A 14,031-nucleotide genomic window follows, 5' to 3' on the forward strand; every position below is an offset into this window, starting at 1 on the left:
ATAATGCCAATGTTTAGTCCAAAATGGTTTCAATTGTTGAATGCTTTAAATAATTTCTATTTCTAATATATTAGGTACTTACTTTATTATATTGAGTTTTAAACAATTTTATGTTTTAACTATGAACCTGACGTTTGGTCCAACACAATACAAAAAAATACATATTTAGTGCCTCTTTGAAGTCAATAAGAATAATTTTTATGTCAATATCCATAGTAATATTAATGCAATAAATTTTATAGGTAGGTATCTAAGATGAATTATGTACGAACCAAAAATCTATTTAAGAATAAATACATATTTATAATGCAATGAAGATATTTTATTTGGAGAACTCTGGTCACAATTTTAGCAGTTCAGCAAACCTAACAAAAATAAACAATAAAAATACTCAATTTTCATTGGAAAAATAACTTTTGGGAGATATTTTACCCTTCAATGTAATAAATCATCGAAAAAAAAGATAATGCCAATATACCTAAATCAAGGCTGCCCAACCTTTTTAACAGTTGGGCGAAATTGACGATTTTGAATCACTGGCGGGCCACTGAATACCTGACGGTTCCTATTTCTATGGGGGGGGGGGGGTTGTTGAGAATTTCTTTAAAACATAATTCCCCACAAAAAAAATTCAAAATGAGTGCTCCCCACAAAATATTTGAAATCCATGGGTGGGGGGGGTTGTTACGGAACTTCGCTGAGAATAAATTCCGCGCACCCAAAAACATCATATGTGATTCCCCACAACAATTTTTCGAATTCCATGGGGGGAGGGTGGCTACAAGATTCCATTTCGGACGCAAAAAATATTATGTCAAAAACCGGTGTATTTTTGTTTAAAAAGTAAGTTCAACAGGTTAGATTTTTTTCGTCGCTGATTCTCGTTCTGAGTAGCCTAAATAGCGATAAATCGCCTTCGTTGGCAACACTGGTGACCGCGCGCAAGCTGCATTGTTTGTTTTACCGCGGGCCCGCGATACTTTTTCAAAGTGGCGGATTGGCGGGTTTTTTGAAAATGGTTCACGCGGGCCACTTATAATTCGTTCGCGGGCCACATTGTGGCCCGCGGGCCTGGGGTTGGGCAGCCTTGATCTAAATGAAACATTTTAAATAAGTTATAAACTAATTAATCACGAACAACTTTTTTTAAGGTTATATATATAAATATTAATGTTAGATTGTTAGTACTATCTTCTTCTTCAATTATATATGACGTTGATGGTTATAACCTTAAAAAAGTTGTTCCTGAATATTCATTTAGACTTTTAGAAAAAGTATCCAATACAAATAAAAATTTGATATGTTTATCCGAGACAATATTGATGCAAGATGATATTGTTAATTCTGAATTTGAAATATGAGATCGACAAAATAGACATATAATAATTAGGTCCCAATGGTCGAGTGGTTAAAGACGTTGTTCCGGTAAGACCCAAGTTCAATTTCCGGTTGCGACCATTATCTTTTTATTTTTCTGTGTCTTGTTCTTTTTCATGTTTCGTTTCGATTTATTAGTATTATCTTCTTCTTCAATAATGAAAATACTATTTGTTTATTTTAAATTTGAATACCGTCCAAGATTCCAGGCTATGGCATCCCCAATTGGGATCTGTTTTGAGGCTGAAGGTGGTGGGAATGGTAGGAGATGGTGAAGAGGAAGGTGGGCAAGTACTTAGCTATTCAGATAAAAACAAGAATTTCACAGCCGAATGGTGGTCTTTCCCCATGGTGATACTTAAGACGGGTTGTTTCACAGAATTTGAACATTTCACCAAATTTCAAAGTAGATTTTCAAGTTCTGTGAAGGTTCTATTCAAGTTCTATCATTATTTCAGTTTTGTGAAACAACTGGAATCAACCCATCCTTAGGATGGGTTGTTTCATAGAATTTGAACAATTCATTGAATTTCAACGTTCATTTACGGTTTCTGTGAATGTCCTATTCAAGTTCTGTTATTATGTAATTATAGGCCAATTACTTCACAGAATTGAAATAATAACATAACACAACTTGAAAAGAGCTTTCACAGAACTTGCAAATTTACTTTGAAATTTGAAGAATTGTTCAAATTCTCTGAAACAACCCGTCTTTGGTGAGTGTCTTCCAGTCTGAAATGTGCAACAAATACACTTATATTGTGGGAAGGAATGGTTGGGAAAATGAAACAATCATTTTATAAAAGTGAATTAAATAGTATTTTTTGGTTATGACAAATAACATACTACACCATATAAAACTTATTCAATATTTTTTTCCCTACACATAAATTATTTGACATTGTGGTTGAATAGATGTGACTCATCCATCTAAATTATATTTACAAATATCTTAATTAATAAGATCGTTCATTTCTATTATTTTGTATTCCACCATTTCTTGCAGGTAATTAATATTTTGTTTCATACCCTTACATTTTTATTTTTTATTACTACATTGTTCCACAATAACTCCTCAAAATGACAATTCAACACACCTTTAAAAGGTGATATAAAGTCATTAAAAGTGAAGAAACAAAAGTAGTAGTTTTTGTTTCATCGCTTTTCATCACTTTTTATAGTTGTGTTGAATTGTCATTTTGATGAGTTATCTGGTCACCATTTACACAGTTCATATAATATTGTAATGTACAAAAATTATGGAACTAATTGTTGTTTATTTAAATATCAAAGTGCTCGATGTAATGTTGTACGTTTGTACAACATTAATTGTACGTTTTTCCGTAAATTATTCAGAAAAACTTAGGGAATATAATGAATGATCTAGACCAGTGCTCCGCAACCTTTTCTCACCTACGACACACCAAATTTCTTCCTAGAATTCCGCGGCACACCTAAAGCTTAAATATATACATATTAAATTGATACACAAATTTTACAATAATTTCTTGTTTTTTATTTGAAAACTATACATACATACATATAACTATAACATATTTATTTTTACGCAATCTTCATAATTATTATAAAATAATAATAAATGAATGAGCGATTAATTGTTAAATTAACCTTCGCTTGTTTCAATGAACACAAAAGTTTTATATTCGGCTCGATTTTTGACAGCGCAACCCGAAATTCTTGGTCAAGACCTTTTAAGCATGACCGCTTATCATTTTTAATTAATGCGTTGAAAAACTTTTCTTACATAAATATGTCGTTGAAAATGGAAGTAGTGTTAATGCTTTGACGGAAATGTGAGGATATTCTTTTTTAACGTAAATCCAGAAAACATCTAATTGATCTTCGGAGAAGTGAAGTTTTAATGTCATGTCATTATTTAAATCTGTAAATTCCACTCGAATTTGCAGAAGCATTGCTTCCGTAAAATTTATTGCATTGGTTGCAAAAGGATTTCGAATCCAATCGTATTGTTCCGTATTAATGGAATAAAATACTGACCAAATTTCTGCTGAAGCATACTTAAATGTTGTTGGGCCAGATCCACAGTTATTTGTTTGTTTTTAATTGTACTATGGTTGATCCTTTGTTACATTTCCAAATATCCTTTTTGTAACTCTTTTTGCCAAAGTTCGTTATTAAGTTCATTCAAATGCTCGAATATATCAGCCATGTATGCAAGTTTGGCTATCCAGTAATTATCATCGAGGTACTGATATCTGATATAGTTTGGGCATGTTTTGATTTTAAAAAAACCCACGCACCTCGTGACGAAGCTCAAACAATCTAGCCAAAACTTTGCCTCGGGATAGCCAACGAATTTCAGTATAAAACAATAAAGATTCACAGATTTTTTTCTGTATGACATTTCTGCACAGAGTATTCCAAAGATTCGCGAGTTTAGGGCTCTTGATTTAATTATGTTTACGATTTTAATGCATTCATTCATCGTGTTCAAAAGTTCCTCCGGTAAATTTTTGACCATCAATGCTTCTCGATGTATGCAGCAGTGTGTAAATTGTAACGTTGGATTTTTTTGTTTTACATAAGAGACAAAACCCTTTTTTACTACCCGTCATTGCCGCAGCGCCATCCTTGCAAACAGCAATGCAATTGCTCCATTTAATATTATATATTTTGAAGAAATCATCGGTTACTTGAAAAAATTCTTCACCGGTAGTTCGCTCTGGAACCTCCTTACAAAATAAATGATGTTCTTTAATAAAGTCCTCGTCAACGAAAAGTACAATAGCTATCAACTGTGCTTTATTTTTAATATCGGTTGTTTTGTTGATCTGAAGCGCAAATTTTTCAGCCAATAACAGTTTTCTAATCAGAGTTGCTAATATATTGTAAATTCGTCTTTTAACAGTATCTGCAGAGAATGAAAAACAGACAATATTATGAAAAATATTTTGTCATTGTGTATTAAATACATAATGAAATATTGTAAAATGTCAAATACATTGAATTTGACCGCGGCACACCGGTTGCGGAGCACTGATCTAGACGGCTGACACATACGTGATCACATATGATATACCCTTATGTGGATGTTGCACGTCATTAAGTTACTAAAACACACTTGGTGCTGTAATGAGTTAGAATTGTAGATAAAGATTACTTACGGTATGAAGGACATTATTTACATTTCATTAATTACTACTTTCATTATATGTATTCTATTCATTTGTATAACACATGTAAATTTTAATTCAACTATAAAATCAATGTTCTCCAAAATATACTATTTGGGGAATTCATTTATATGTATTTAAAAAATATATGGCACATATTTCACCATTGAATTTACCCATTAGAGGGTAAATCTCAATACAAATTAATCTTACTTACGGAAATTAAATTTACACATCTTTAACTAGCAAATTATGCAAAAAAATAATAAAAGGTTTTATTATATATGGTTTTATAATTATACAATGGTTTGGTTCTCGAAATGACTACATTATCTAATATAATAATATAAAATATGTAGTTGCTTTATATGAATATATTTTGTTTTTTACACGCCTACTGACATTTTTTTTATGTCGGCAGATTTTCAATGCTAAACTACATCTAATCTCAGTCCCTTATGGAATTTAAACTATTTATAGGTAAGCTTTACTGTAAGAAGTATTTCAATTTAATTGTACATTTATTCATGCTAATTTTTTTAAAGTAACATAGTTCATAAGATATTTGTACTTCATACAAAAATATATTATTCAGTCACACCTAACTGGAGACCCGAGACATTTTCAGTTAAATTATTAAGAAAAATGTTTCTTTTCTTAGTTAACGGTTAAATGACACTCATTTTATTGCGATATCAGGTCTTAAAATATGCAGTATTTTATAACATGGAGATCAACATTATTTACAAAAATTAAACAAAGAAAATAGAATTTTACAAAAATCTCATTTGGTTCAACATAAATATTAACTGTACAAATTTTTATTGTAATAATAATAATAATAAAAGAAACTCCAAATTCTTTAGAGACATCCGATAGTATTTACAACAAATCAGGAGAAATTACAACAAATTATTATGTTTAGTTAAAAGCCCAGTTTTGTGTCAATGCTTCCTTTGAAGCCAAATTTTTTCGATTGCATCAGAGTTATGTTTTAATATAATTTGAATTAACAATAAAATTGATACCTTAACTTTTGGTTCTGATGACGTCTTTGGATGGGCTCACCCGATCATAATATTAAAAATTCATTTCAACTATTCAATGTCTTGAGGTAATCACATAAGAAGAAAAAAAAAGTCAAAACGTAAATATTATAATCTCATTTGTTTTAACCGCTCCAGGTATAAGCTACCCAAATTTGGGTATAAGTCTGGGTAGCTGTAGGTAGTGTACCCGTGTGCACCTGGACTCATTCTCAAAGATTCAAAACAAAGAAAAGTTGCAAATCTAGTCTGAAATAATTACATATTTATGTATTTACAGTTTTACAGAATACAAATTAAGACTAGATGGCTCACGCGGGCGACATGTTCATGTACTGGTGTTCCGACACATCATTGGACAGGTACCGAAGGGGGGGAATGTCTTGGGAGCACTGGGCCTGGTCCAGACTGGTCTCCTGCATCTGCAGGGGGACGTCTCTCTCGCTGATGGTGTCCATGGGGTAGGGAGACTTGAGGATGTACTCCTGCTTGGAGTGGCAGACGGGGATGCTGGGCAGGGGGTCGTTCTTGCGGGGGTTGTGATGCTGGACGGGGTGGGAGGGGTTCGGAGGTGGGTTGGAGAAGGGGCGCGGAGGAGGGGGGATGAGGTAGTCCTCTAGGACGAAGCGGTCGGATCCCAGTTTGGAAGGAGATTTTGGGATTGCGTTCATCTCCATAAACATCTGGAATAGAAAGATTTTATTAGTTCACTCAAATAAAAATTTAAGGGAGGTGAGTAGGCAGAGTGAAAGCACAAATCTCACGATTATAAGTTCCTTATTAACTCTTTTATGGAGCCCTCGTCTTTAAACTCACACATAAGTGCTTGAGGGTAGTCTCGCATCACACTATTAGCCGGACGAGGCGGTTACCCAGTGCATGTGTTAAAACGACCAAATTTCAAACAAAAATATAAGGAGTTAACATAGTAATTATTTCCTGTAAATTATTTTCATGATAAAGCTTGGGCGTGCTAATCTTTTGCCAAGACAAACCAAAGAAGCAATCATTACTCAGATGAAAAATTTTATAAACTTATTCCTAATTTAAAAATAAATCTTTTAGAGAGGTAACCAGAGTATTTACAAATCATTAAAAAGGTGAGACGCTGAAAAGACAAATTCTCTCAAAAATAAATGAAATGTTAAGAATAAAAAAAAATGATTGACGATTTCGTTAAAATTTTCACATAAAATGTAAGAGATTTCCACATACCAAATCAAGGGCAGATGTTAATGATGTTTCCATTTTATTCAAAAGATATTTTAATTTACGCATTCAAAAACCAGGATAACTTTCCACATAAAACTCAGGTCGATTAACAAGATTCTCACTACAACATACCATTCACCAACCTACAACTAAAACGACTTTTGAACAAAGTAATATGTATGCAATATTTCTCTATAAAATTATTTAATATCCTCCCCTTTGCAATAAAAATAACCGTCTTCAAAAGAAGTATTAATACATGCATTATGGAAACAGGAAGGAAAAATATAAATACGGTGTTGCAACCCAACCAAAAAAACTTAACTTAATTTACAATTTCTACACAAAACCATGTACAATGTGACCTTAGAAGGGGGTACCCCAGTAAGGTCACATTCTTTTCGACAAAAATACTTCTGTAAAAAATTATAAAAAAAGAATGGATTCAAGACAGCAATTTTCAAAAGAAATCCATTGAGAGTCGTTCATGCAGGGTTTTGGTTACGAACGAGATTAATATGAACTATGAACCATCTTATACCCGAGGATATTATAATTGTGCGTTCACTCTACCTACACCTACTTTTACTTTTTGTAGCAACGAGTTCTATTTTTGAAAGAGCAAAGGAGTTGGTTTTGACAGGTGGAATACGGCGGGAAAACTGACATAATGGGGTTAGAGATTTGAAGTGAGGAGTTACAAAACCCACTCTGAAAGAAAAACCGTTGAGAACACATTGAAGATAAACATAATAGTTTTTTCTAAATGTTTAAAGAAGAAGGTTTTTTTAGATATTTAGCATAAAATGTGCATTCTTTTTATATTTAAGGTGTTTCAAACTGTTTTGCAACAACACAACTCTTTAATTAGTGTCATTAGAAGAACATAAACAGGAGAGATAAATAAATCGTGGCTAATCCATAATGATACATTGTAAATTGTATTTTTAATACCTTAGCATCATCGTTATCGGATTGCGTCCCGCTGTCACCAAGGCTTCCTCCACTGGCCGTGCTGAGTCTTCCTGATGATGAACCTGAAAGAGGATAAACATATCACATAGTACCACATCCACTCAACATGTGAAATTACATGATTGAAGACTTAAATTATGCAAAATTACTTACTGGACACACTGTGGATGCTGAGACCACTGTTTGGCCTCTGACCATTCAATTTGATGTCTGTAATTCCTGCCTTGCCATCTGAAATGAAATAATTAAGTGATTTAGATCAATGGAGCAAATTCATTAACCTTCTGCCAGCAAAGTAAGTTTAAGACCTACATATATTATGTACCTTCTAAGTTGAACGGGTCAAATACGTAGCTACACTATAATATGTTTGTAGAAAACAATGAAATTTAAATTGTAAAGCAGCACTGTAGAATTGTTATACTAACTCTTTGATTTTCCCTTTGAGAATATTTTTCGGACACGGTCAAAAGGTGTTGGTCGTTTCATATCGTCCTTAATACGGCGCTGAAGTTTGTCATATTCCTCCCGCATCTTGTTAAGTTGTTCCTGCTTCTCCTTGAGTGATTGCTGAGTCTCATTTCTGTTGCGCCAATCCAGAACTAATTTCTCCACCTCCGATATACTGAACACGTTATTTTTAAAGTCGTTGATGATCTCGGCCAGTTCGTCTTGACCTGTCGGCGTAGTAGCGTGATCGTGAGAGCTTTTGGACGAGACGGATACGGATGCGCTGTATTTATTTTTGGTTTGTGGAATGTTGTTGTAGCATTTGCTTTCGAAGAACTCTGGAGGTAATTGGAATGGCGATGGTTTCTCTGTAACAGGAGAGCTGATGTTGATACTGTGTTGAGAATTGTTTCTCTTGTTCATGTTGAGTTCTATCAGTTTGGGTCGGTTTGGCGGGGGGGTTTCAACAATTTCAACTTTAATATTCGAAGGCTGAATTAAATAGTCGTGTTCAATGGCTTTCTGAATGCTCTTTTGGGAGATGAACGAAGAGTTCATTTGACACATGTCGTTTTCATAGAGCCATTCGCCGGTCAACAGTTTAGGGGATGTCGGCACTCTTGGACTCTCTGGGGCTTTCATAAACTTATGGTTAGAAGGTTTAGCCTCGAGGTTCTGCAGACACTCCTCGCTGAAGGGGTCTGAGCGGTTAGTGTCGGGTGTGTTGATGGGGGTGATGGTGGATTTAGATGCACTGAATTTTGCCCATGACTCCTGCGTGTGGTCCGTGTTCAATATCTTTGGTACATTTTCTGGAGCTTTGACGCCATCTGGTCCGTCTTCGCTCATGTTTTTCAAGTAGTAGTACATGTTTGAGAATTCGTTCATTTGCTGAAACGACAAAGAAAGCAGGTGAGTATTTTGTTATGTAAGGATTCAAGTTGGAAAACATGAAAATGACTCAGTCTATTGTCAATATTATTTTACCATTCTATTATTATAATAGGATTGTGTAGTGGTAGTTGAATTGTTCTGTGTCTTACCATATACCCCCTAAGCACGGTGGCCAGCTGCGGGAAGCCGTGGTGGTGCGCCAGGTCTGCAGGAGTGAGGTGACGCAGGTTCCTCGTGGCGCAGGCGGCCTCGCCTCCAGGGCACTCCAGCAGCTGCCAGCACAGGCGCTCCAGACCAAACCTGGCCGCAAAGTGGAGCAGGGTAGGGTATTCGTCCACACCTTGAGGAGAAACAATGCAATTTGTAATCAACTAATGACACAGTGACAATAGTGTTACCGAATGATCAATTCAGAAAATATGCTTTTCGTGTTTTATTATGTTTGAATGATAGTACATAATATATGTATTACAATAGAAAATTGTAAATATTAGATTGTAATGATTTAAATGAACTTACTGTTTGTGTTGACTTTCAAGTTGCCTTGAAGAGGAGTGGAGAGCAGGTTAAAGTGTGGGGGAATGTTTCTTTGGAAGGCAGTCAGCATCCAACTGTCCAGTTGGTCTTTGTCCGTTGTTTTGAATCCAAGGGTCTGCAAATCATTTAAACGTTTAAAAAAATCATCGTGAATAAAATACTCTGCCAAATAATGTTCTATGAAACAGTATGTTGATGTATTTATAAATTAATATCTAGAACATCAATGTTAAAACCTACTTGGCACATAAACTCTAGCGGGTTGTCACTTCCTCGTAAGATCTGGTCCAATTCTCTAAGTCTGCTTTCACACTTGATTTGACGACTTCCACATGATACTCCGTTCTTTTCTATTTTGATCCATACCAGCATGGAAACTTCCAGACAGCAATCTTTAAAAGAAACGCAACACACATTAACAAACCAATTATAAAAAGAAAAAATCAGTCCCACATATTTTTATGCCTTCATTCAACTGTACATGTTGGTATTATTTTGTATGATGTTAATTATTATATTATGCCAACAAGCAGATGTTTTGACCAACCTGGCACATCAAATTGGAGTGTATACGGATTCCTCTTTTTGAAGGAATGTATTTGAAGTATTTCTCCTTTTTTGTCAACTTGTACGGTTATCACATCTTCGTTGGAAATCGGCTCATTAAGGAGAGCAATCACTCTGTTTTGACCCTGAAATAAAATTAACATTTACACGCATTAGTTATTCATCATTTAACCTTTTGACTGCATTTCCAATTTAACTAGACACGGATTACTCAACGATAAGTTTGCCGGTTAAAACAAACGATTGTTCATTATTAATCCAGATATGTTTTAAAATTTATGAGCATGCATTGATTAAAATATACTTACAGGTTTAATCTTTTTTGGAATGATGGAGAATGCAGCTTTGTCAAGAGCAGGACGATACTTCTTGCTCATGATATCAACAGCCTTGGTGAGGAAATTGTCCACGAACGTATTATCCTGCTCTTTAACAATCATTCTTTGCCACTCTTCGTAGGAAGGGAATGCTAAAAGAGTAAACCAATTAAAATTAGCGCAATAATTGATTTATTTCTGAAATTATCTTTTGGCGTATGAACGTCAATTCTGTATTTAACTTTTCAAGCGCCAAAAGTACACATTAAATACAAAAAATTTGTATCCGTTGAGCGCCGGCGTATCTATATGGTAATTTGAAAACAACACTTTCTGGGATTTTTACTTTCTCGGCAATATCAAGTTAATAAGCTATTTCTTTAAGAATAGAATTAGCATGGCAGAAAATTTTTTTAAGAATATGCAGCAAAAATTAATCAATGTTTATGCAGCTTTAAAAGCACGAAAATCCAAACAAAATATCTATATTTTACCTATACATATCGATAAAACACCTGAAATAAAGTAGCTTACACAACAATATGAATTTAATTAATTACCCTTTCTGTGAATGCCTGACACCATATCGTCATTGACACCGAGCAGCATGGTCAGCACCTTTTCGGCCTGGAACACATTTAGGACCTCGAGGAGGTTATCCGGCAACTCCTCCACATGGGACAGCAGCCTCGGGCACATGATGAGCAGCTGCAGCTTGGCGCTGGCCACCTGCTTCACCTTGGAACTCTCCTCGGCCGTTTCAGACATGTCCTCTATATGGACGGCAAACACCCTGCAAAAAAATGATTAAATTATTAATTTACCATGAAAAAACAAGTTTTATTTGCATGACAGACGCCAACCGTTGATTTAAGTTCTGAAATATTAACCCTTTAAATGCCAGCATAGATTTATCAATGTTCTTAGTTTGAACGAGAAACAGAGTTAGGATGGGTTGTTTCATAGAATTTGAACAATTCATCAAATTTCAATATTAATTATCAAGTTCTGTGAAAGTTGTAATCAACTTCTGTTATTATGTATATCATTATTGGCCAGTTGTTTCACAAAACTGAAATGATCACAGATCTTGAATAGAACCTTCACAGAACTTGAAGATCAGCTTTTTTTTTTTTTTTTTTTTTAACATTATTTCTGGCTTTCACCCTTCAAGGGTGTTCTTGGCCATCATTTAAAATTATTGAGAAATGAAAGGTGAATTTAAATATTAATTTTATTTAAATAGGCAAATTTCAAAATTATAATGAAAATTGGAGTCGAGTTCAGACTTAGAAGAGACGAGATGTTGAATGGAGGGGAGGCAATTTTAGATAAGGCTTGATAGAATAGAGGATATTTGTTTAGAGAGGGACAACCAAAAAATATGTGATCTAAAGTTCCCACTTCTAGACCACAGAATGTACAATCTGGGGAGTCAACAACGTGAATTTTAAAAAGATGGGAAGGAACGGAACAATGTCCGATCCTCATTCGAATGAGTGAAGAAATTTCTTTTTTGGAAAAATGAGGGAATTGCTGAAACCACGGTTTTGATGGAATAGTCCTTTGTATTGAGGCATAGCAGGCTCCCTTGGATTGACTAGCAATGTGCCAATACTCCGACCAAACATTGCGGGATCTATCTTTGATGATGGAAAAAATGTCAGATAGGGGAATGTGGTTTACGAGGGTAACAACAGGGTTGGACGCTCCTTGTTTTGCCAAGGCATCCGCAATATCATTACCCATGATACCAACATGTCCAGGAATCCAAATCAGAGTTACAGTTTTACCATAGCTTTGAATGGAGGCTATCATCTCTCGAATAAGGCATACAAAGTGATCATCAGGATGAAGAAGAGGACTGGATTTAAGTTTTTGGAGGGAACTGAGAGAGTCAGAGAGAACGAGGGAATGTTCAAAATTATTTTTGATTATATATTTGAGAGATTCTATTATAGCAATGCACTCGGCTGAAAATATTGAAAATTGATTTGAAATTGAATGAAATATTCTGTCATTAGAATTATTGTGGTAAACGTTAATACCTATACCACAGTTAGGAGAGTCGGGAGATTTGGATCCATCAGTAAATAAAAGAGAAAAGTTGGGCCATTTAGATGAAATAATGTCATTGAACATATTATTGACAGTTCGGGCCGGGAGATTGGAATGACTTTTAAGGATTCCGATCCCTTCTATTATTGTTGGGGATAGGGTGACGTGACTATATTTTAATTTGTATAAGGGTAGTAGATCATTTTGGATGATGTGAAGCTCTGAGAGAGACTTAAAATTTTTACAGATGTCAGGAAGAGGTTTAGTTGAAGCTCTGTTTGTAGATGAATGGGTTGAGTCAATGAACAACGAGACGCTGGGGATAACCTGATGACATTTAGAATTTAAACATTTAAGAACAAATTTGTCAGCAAATAGTTGACGCCTTAAATAAAGAGGAGGATCAGAACATTCTACTTGAAGGGAATTGATGGGTGACGATTGCATCGCTCCAGTTATAATTCGCAAAGATTTAGATTGAATTTTGTCTAATTTATCAAGTACATTTTTTGAGGCAGTACTAAAAAGTGGGCAGGCATAGTCAAGATGGCTTCGAATAAGTGCGTTGTAAAGCAACTTAATGCAAGTAGGGTGAGCACCCCACCAAACGCCAGATAATGATCTGATGATATTTAAATTTTTTTCGCATTTAGTAACTAAATTATTAATATGTGAAGACCATTTAAGTTTCCTATCAAATGTTACTCCCAAAAATTTTACTTCAGAAGCGTTGGGGATTGGAGAATTTTTAAATAAAATTTGAACGGGGGGGTTTTTATGGCGGTTTGAGAAGGTGACACACTGAGTCTTTTGGATTGAAAGTTCAAGACCATTTAACGTGAGCCATGTGCAAAGGGCATTCATGGCTTCGTTAAGATATTTGACGGCGAGAGGGATGATTTTGGATGATAAGAAGAAAGCTATGTCATCTGCGAACTCAATAACTTTTACTTGTGGGGGAATAGCGACATGCATATCATATGTGTATATATTATACAGTAAGGGGGACAATACATCGCCTTGTGGTAAACCCTTCCAAATAGACCTACTTTGAGGAAAAATATCTGGAAGTTCAATGAAAATTTTTCTATCTAGAAATAGATTAATAATAGATTGGACAAACATGGGGGGAAGGCCAAGGCCTAGAAGTTTTTTTTTCAAGATTGGGATGGAAACATTGTCAAAGGCGCCTTCTATATCTATAAAGACGGCAAGACAAACTTCCTGTTTAGAAATTGATAAATTAATGTCAGTACTGATGATGGCAAGGTTATCTTGAGTGGATTTTTTTTTCCTAAATCCAAATTGAGATGGAGAGAGAAGCTGTTTACTCTCGACAAAAAATTCTAATCGGTTTTTAATTAATTTTTCATAAAGTTTACTGAGGGTGGATGAAAGAGCGATTGGTCTGTAGTTGGATCCAGAATTTGGTGATTTGTTTGT

At 34.8% G+C, this 14,031-nt stretch overlaps 1 protein-coding gene across 3 annotated transcripts in view; it reads right to left on the reverse strand.

Moving 5' to 3' along the window:
* Positions 1–2,190: 2,190 nt before the first annotated feature.
* Positions 2,191–14,031, reverse strand: part of stumps (DBB domain-containing protein stumps) — a 119,944-nt gene continuing 108,103 nt past the window's right edge. For all 3 annotated transcript variants that reach the window (XM_089635553.1, XM_089635552.1, XM_089635554.1), the window contains 10 exons: positions 11,091–11,323; positions 10,522–10,682; positions 10,194–10,338; positions 9,887–10,038; positions 9,629–9,761; positions 9,259–9,449; positions 8,194–9,106; positions 7,919–7,996; positions 7,745–7,827; positions 2,191–6,261 (listed from right to left, as the gene is read on the reverse strand). In XM_089635553.1, the coding sequence (XP_089491679.1) occupies positions 5,890–6,261; positions 7,745–7,827; positions 7,919–7,996; positions 8,194–9,106; positions 9,259–9,449; positions 9,629–9,761; positions 9,887–10,038; positions 10,194–10,338; positions 10,522–10,682; positions 11,091–11,323 (2,461 nt within the window). In that variant the 3' untranslated portion in view covers positions 2,191–5,889. The remainder of the gene's footprint in view (positions 6,262–7,744; positions 7,828–7,918; positions 7,997–8,193; positions 9,107–9,258; positions 9,450–9,628; positions 9,762–9,886; positions 10,039–10,193; positions 10,339–10,521; positions 10,683–11,090; positions 11,324–14,031) is intronic.

Source organism: Hesperophylax consimilis, chromosome 9 (genome assembly GCF_061612785.1).
Source record: "Hesperophylax consimilis isolate HC1 chromosome 9, BYU_Hcon_1.0, whole genome shotgun sequence".
In the NCBI taxonomy this organism is placed as follows: domain Eukaryota; kingdom Metazoa; phylum Arthropoda; class Insecta; order Trichoptera; family Limnephilidae; genus Hesperophylax; species Hesperophylax consimilis.